This window comes from Cupressus sempervirens, chromosome 11 (genome assembly GCF_028749045.1).
Source record: "Cupressus sempervirens isolate cs-2001-9-10 chromosome 11, ASM2874904v1, whole genome shotgun sequence".
In the NCBI taxonomy this organism is placed as follows: domain Eukaryota; kingdom Viridiplantae; phylum Streptophyta; class Pinopsida; order Cupressales; family Cupressaceae; genus Cupressus; species Cupressus sempervirens.
Window position 1 is genome coordinate 845,860,145 of NC_143128.1, and position 6,611 is coordinate 845,866,755.

General features: G+C 44.5%; 1 protein-coding gene across 1 annotated transcript; it reads right to left on the reverse strand.

Annotated features, from left to right (window-relative positions):
- Nucleotides 1-862: 862 nt before the first annotated feature.
- Nucleotides 863-6,189, reverse strand: LOC149532198 (uncharacterized). Its single transcript, XM_089811743.1, has 3 exons — nucleotides 4,390-6,189; nucleotides 1,512-3,829; nucleotides 863-1,394 (listed from the first exon to the last, which is right to left on the reverse strand). The coding sequence occupies exons 1-2, from the start codon at nucleotides 5,936-5,938 to the stop codon at nucleotides 1,545-1,547; spliced, it is 3,834 nt and encodes a 1,277-aa protein (XP_089667869.1). The 5' UTR covers nucleotides 5,939-6,189; the 3' UTR covers nucleotides 863-1,394; nucleotides 1,512-1,544.
- Nucleotides 6,190-6,611: the final 422 nt, after the last annotated feature.

Genomic DNA, 6,611 nt, shown 5'->3' on the forward strand with positions numbered 1-6,611 from the left:
CTACTTGCAAAGTTCATGAATCTTAGCCATATGTTTCCTAACCACTTTTTGGAAGAGTTGGGGTTTAGTCTTTTTGTGGGTGGTCAAGTCTCTTTCTCTCATCTTTAATATCCTCAAAATCCCATGCCTAAAAGACTCCTCGATGGTCAATTTATAGAAAGTTCTTTTGTTTGACTCTAGTTATTTCTCTTGTTTGTAGAACTCGACTATTAATAGAAGATGTTAATAATCAAGATAATATACTAGCTAGTTGGAATCTATTTGATGCAAGTACCATTGACCCTTCTCCACCTCACAATGTAGCTCTTATTACTTAGTAATTTCATTTTTTATTTCATCTTGTTGTTTAGACTTGACCAACTAAATATGCTCAAGGGTGTGCTTTTGACAACCCACATTTTATGTGAATAATGTAAAATTCGTCTTACTATATATAGTTGACCATATATAAACTTTTAAGAATGTCTTCTACTCCATTTTATTTTTATTATGAATAATATCACATTATTATTTTTAAATATTCTATAAAAATATATATTATAACAATTCTTAATCAAATGAAAAATAAAAAATTATCGGTTGGAATAATGGGTGGGCCTGTCAGAAAATATGGGACAATAATATTTTTTCATGAATTACATAAACATATTTCAAGCGCAACAGCCAAAGATAGCATCCATTTCGAAAAAACTGAAAATAAAAATAAACACGTTTACTTGAGTTACTTGACGATTGAGTTTGACAATCAATGAAACGTTTATGGCACTCTGCATAATGTTACTGTGTCTCCTTCATACGACACGAGGAATTTAAAATGGAAACTTCAATTGGGGGAAGAAAACAACGATCATCAGATCAGATCTCGCAGTAATAGAAGATGCTCATCGATTTTATAAATAATAATTGAATTACATAAAATGAAGAGAAGACTGGAGATCAATGAGCAGTTCAGCTGGCACTTTATTCAATTTTATTTAACAGTGCAGCTATGAATGAAAGAATCCCTCTCGGTAGAGTGAGAGAAATAGAATAAATAATGCTGTACACAGAAAGAGCATGGAAAGAGACCCCTGAGATTCTTTAATGCCGAGGAAGGCCAAATCTTTGTCCACGGCTTTTGCTACTCTTCAAATGCCCCGTCTGAGTGAAATCATTACCAATCAACTTATTACTAATAATGAGTACAAGTAGCAGCACTGTACTTCTTAACTTTACAAAACTTGCACTTACAAACACGGCAAGCTTTGTGAACAATGTTATTTTAACACCAGCTACACTCTCAAACAATGAATATAATGGAGATGGTACTGCTGTTTCATGTGACCGAACAGTTATTGTGGTGGTGTATGCAGCCTCATGTGAGGAAACACTTATTGTGTTGCATGTTTCATTACCTAAAAAACATTAGAACAAGGAAATCATCAGTTAATAGTTATCACAAGTAAAGCATTGAGAAAACTAGGTAGTTTGTAAGGAACGGCATTCATAAATGAACTTTGAAAATGGCTTACCTAATGGAAGGCAAAACTCTTGGTGACAGTAGTCTAGTATGGTGGAGGTGGAGACGTGTAGTAGTATGGTAGAGGAGGAGAAGGAGATGGAGGAGGTGGGGACTTGTAGTAGTATGGTGGAGGTGGTGATGGAGATGGTGGAGGAGGGGACTTGTATATGTAAGGTGGAGGTGGGGAAGGAGATGGAGGTGGTGGGGACTTGTAGTAGTATGGTGGTGGTGGTGAAGGGGATGGAGGTGGTGGAGATTTGTAGTAATAGGGAGGTGGAGGAGATGGAGATGGTGGAGGAGGTGACTTGTAGTAGTAGGGCGGTGGTGGGGACAAAGATGGAGGTGGTGGAGACTTGTAGTAGTAGGGGGGTGGAGGCGATGGAGATGGTGGGGGAGGGGATTTGTAATAGTAGGGAGGTGGCGGTGAAGGAGATGGAGGTGGAGGTGACTTGTAGTAGTAGGGAGGTGGGGGTGAAGGAGATGGTGGGGGAGGAGACTTGTAGTAGTAGGGAGGTGGAGGTGAAGGAGATGGAGGGGGAGGTGATTTGTAGTAGTAGGGAGGTGGAGGTGAAGGAGAAGGTGGGGGAGGAGACTTGTAGTAGTACGGAGGTGGGGGTGAAGGAGATGGAGGTGGAGGTGACTTGTAGTAGTAGGGAGGTGGTGGTGAAGGAGATGGAGGTGGAGGGGATTTGTAGTAGTAGGGAGGTGGGGGGGAAGGAGAGGGTGGAGGAGGAGACTTGTAGTAGTAGGGAGGTGGAGGCGAGGGAGATGGTGGAGGAGGAGACTTGTAGTAGTATGGGGGAGGGGGAGATGGGGATGGAGGAGGGGGTGACTTGTAATAATATGGAGGTGGAGGTGAAGGAGATGGAGGAGGAGGTGATTTATAGTAGTATGGGGAAGGAGGAGAGGGTGATGGTGGTGGTGGTGATTTATAATAGTATGGTGGTGGTGGAGAAGGTGAGGGTGGTGGAGGGGACTTGTAGTAGTATGGTGGAGGGGGAGATGGGGATGGAGGAGGGGGTGACTTGTAATAATAAGGAGGGGGAGGTGAAGGGGATGGAGGAGGAGGTGATTTGTAGTAGTACGGGGGAGGAGGAGAAGGTGATGGTGGCGGTGGGGACTTATAATAATATGGTGGTGGAGGAGAAGGTGAGGGAGGAGGAGGGGATTTGTAATAGTATGGTGGAGGAGGGGATGGTGATGGTGGAGGTGGAGACTTATAGTAATATGGTGGAGGGGGTGATGGTGATGGTGGGGGTGGGGACTTGTAATAGTAAGGTAGAGGGGAGTACGGTGATGGTGGAGGTGGGGATTTGTAGTAATATGGGGGCAGTGGTGGAGGTGATGGTGGAGGTGGGGAAATGTAGTGGTATGGAGGAGGTGGGGAAGGAGACGGTGGAGGAGGAGACTTGTAGTAGTATGGTGAAGGAGGAGGGGGTGACTTGTAATAATAAGGAGGTGGAGGTGACGGGGATGGGGGAGGAGGGGACTTGTAGTAGTATGGTAGTGGAGGAGAAGGTGATGGGGGAGGAGGGGACTTGTAGTAGTATGGCGGTGGAGGAGAAGGTGATGGGGGAGGAGGGGACTTGTAGTAGTAAGGTGGAGGAGGGGATGGTGATGGAGGAGGGGGAGACTTGTAATAGTAAGGTGGAGAAGAGTATGGTGATGGTGGAGGTGGGGACTTATAATAATATGGAGAAGGAGGTGAAGGTGATGGTGGAGGTGGGGACTTATAGTAGTATGCAGGAGGTGGGGAAGGAGATGGAGGAGGGGGTGACTTATAATAGTATGTTGGTGGAGGTGAGGGTGAAGGAGGAGGAGGAGATTTGTAGTAGTATGGTGGAGGTGGAGGAGACTTATAATAATACGGAGATGGTGGTGGTGGAGAATTGTAGTGGTACACTACAGGTGGAGGTGGTGATGTGTAATAGTAAGGGGATGGTGGAGGAGGAGATTTGTAATAATATGTTGGAGGTGGAGGGGAGCTGTTATGATATGGAGAAGATGGTGGTAGAGGAGATTTTTTATGGCAATGGTCATATGGCTTGGAAGGAGCATAATAGAAATCCTTAGCATGGAGAACTATTCCCTTCGAGGACTTGGACTTGACTTTAACCCAAGCTCCTGATTTCCCATGATTCACATTAGAGGGCAGGGTGAAGACGGAATAATTAGCTGGCTTGTAAAGCTTAGCCCTAATGCTCTTGGCTCCCCACATTTTGTAGTTGTACCCTCTGAGCTGAACCGCATATTTGCCTTCATGCTTGGTCACTCCATAAGCCTTTAATGTTTTGTTTTCAACCTTGTATATGACTACAACAGTGACACCTGCGTAGAGACAACAAAATCAGAAAACATAACAGCAAACTAGCTTCCTAACGAAATGCATTTAGCATTTAGACATCTTATTTATAAGAAGAATTTAATCATTTAAAAAAAAATGAACTGAATTAGAAACCATAACAGCAAATTAACGTCTAATATAATACTTTTAACATTTACACAACTGTACTTATGGGGTCTTATGACCTATAAGATGGCTTTAATCATTTAAAAAAAATTCTCCGCTGAATCCGAAAACATAACAGAAAATTAACTTCTAATATAATGCAATTGGACGTCTGTATTCGTGGCTTCTTTTAACCTCTCAGAAGACACTAATCAACAGACATTAATATATTAATCACATTAACAGAGTATAAAATCTATTGCAATGCATTTCGAAATCAAGATACTATTTACATTTTTGACAGCTGTACTGAAACAGGAAAAAGATGAATCAGCAAATATAACAGAATCAGCAAAAGAGAAATTAATCACAATTTTAACAGCTGCATTGATTCAGCGAACTCAGTAAACATAATGTAGGAATTTAGGAAAGCACATACCATTGAGAGCTTTCCTGTCATAAGAGTCCTCAGGCTTGGTCCAGTTATAGCACTTGAACCCATAAACCTTACCCACCACCAAAACTTTAGGGAGCATTCGATGGTGATAAGCAGGTGGAGGAGGAGACTTGTAGTAATACGGAGATGGTGGCGGAGGAGATTTGTAGTAATATGGAGATGGTGGTGGTGGAGACTTGTAATAGTATTCAGGAACTGGTGGTGGTGGTGATTTGTAGTAATAAGGAGATGGTGGTGGTGGAGATTTATGGTGGTATTCAGGAACTGGTGGCGGCGGCGATTTGTAGTAATAAGGAGATGGTGGTGGTGGAGATTTATAGTGGTATTCAGGAACTGGTGGCGGCGGCGATTTGTAGTAATAAGGAGATGGTGGTGGTGGAGATTTATAGAAGTATTCAGGAGATGGCGGTGGTGGAGATTTGTAGTAGTATGGAGGAGGAGGATATGGTGATGGAGGGGGTGGAGACTTGTAGTAGTATGGTGGAGGAGGAGAAGGTGAGGGAGGAGGTGGAGACTTGTAGTAGTACGGTGAATGGGGAGATGGTGAGGGCGGAGGGGGGGATTTGTAGTAGTATGGTGGAAGAGGAGAAGGTGAGGGAGGAGGTGGAGATTTGTAGTAGTACGGTGGAGGGGGAGATGGTGAGGGTGGAGGAGGGGATTTGTAGTAGTAAGGTGGAGGAGGAGATGGTGATGGAGGGGGGGGAGATTTGTAGTAGTATGGTGGAGGGGGAGATGGTGAGGGTGGAGGAGGGGAGTTGTAGTAGTAAGGTGGAGGAGGAGATGGTGATGGAGGGGGGGGAGACTTATAGTAATAGGGAGGGGGAGGAGATGGTGATGGTGGTGGTGGAGACTTGTAGTAATAGGGAGGGGGAGGAGATGGTGATGGAGGGGGTGGAGACTTGTAGTAATAGGGAAGGGGAGGAGATGGTGATGGTGGGGGTGGAGACTTGTAGTAGTATGGTGGGGGAGGAGAGGGTGGTGGTGGAGGTGGAGACTTGTAGTAGTATGGAGGGTGGGGAGAGGGTGATGGTGGTGGTGGAGATTTGTAGTAGTATGGAGGGGGAGGAGATGGCAATGGCGGAGGTGGAGATTTGTAGTAGTATAGAGGGGGAGGAGATGGCAATGGCGGGGGTGGAGACTTGTAGTAATAGGGAGGGGGAGGGGATGGTGATGGTGGGGGAGGAGACTTGTAATAGTATGGAGGAGGAGGAGATGGTGATGGCGGTGGTGGAGACCTGTAGTAATAGGGTGGAGGAGGGGATGGTGATGGTGGTGGAGGAGATTTGTAGTAGTAGGGAGGAGGTGGAGATGGTGATGGTGGCGGTGGAGATTTGTAATAGTATGGAGGAGGAGGAGATGGTGATGGAGGTGGAGGTGAAGTATATTCATATTCACTCAAACTGCGCCCGCCCGTCCCTGCATTTGCATTTGCAGAAGCAACATTGAAAATGCTGGCAACGAATACCAGCAGCAGCACTGTAAGAATCTGGGGGCAGAGGCTGCCGCCTCTTCCCCGTTCAAACCTCACCATTTCAAACTCTCTCGATCCAAACCAACAGCATATAATGCATCAATCTATCTTCTACTTGGCAGAACAAGCTCTGCTTGTGGAGCAAAGAACAAAAAACTCCTTTCTCTGACTGATATCCCAAACAAAACTCTAATCTTTCCTTCAGAGGAGTTCACAAACTCTCTTCTCTCTGACTACTGATATCCAAATCAAACTCTCAATTTTACTACAGAGGAGAACAGGAACTCCTCCCTGATGCCCATTACAAATGCAATCAGGCGTTTATATAGGAGAGATTGTGGCTTCTCCAAAGGCCCACGTAACAACTTTGTACTTGCATTTAGTTTGACCGTGTCCCAACAAAATCATGAGTCCTCATACTGAACTTCACAAGCCATATTAAAAAAAGAGAAAAGAAAAGGCATCATAAGTAATGCATCCAACGGCTGTACGAACAGATAAGATAAAAAATAGCTGAAGAGAAGCCAATTGCACATGTCTAAGCTTTTAACCAGTTCTAGGGGCGGCCATAAATGCTGTCACCATTACGTAGGCTCCGAATCACCCGGCGGCTTATGAGCAGTAGCCCACATTACAACTGTATTAGACACACTAGTTCTTAAAATATACACAGCTTTAATATTAGTGACATGGACCCGTGAGTTTAGACTACGCGTTTTTAGAGTTGTCCATG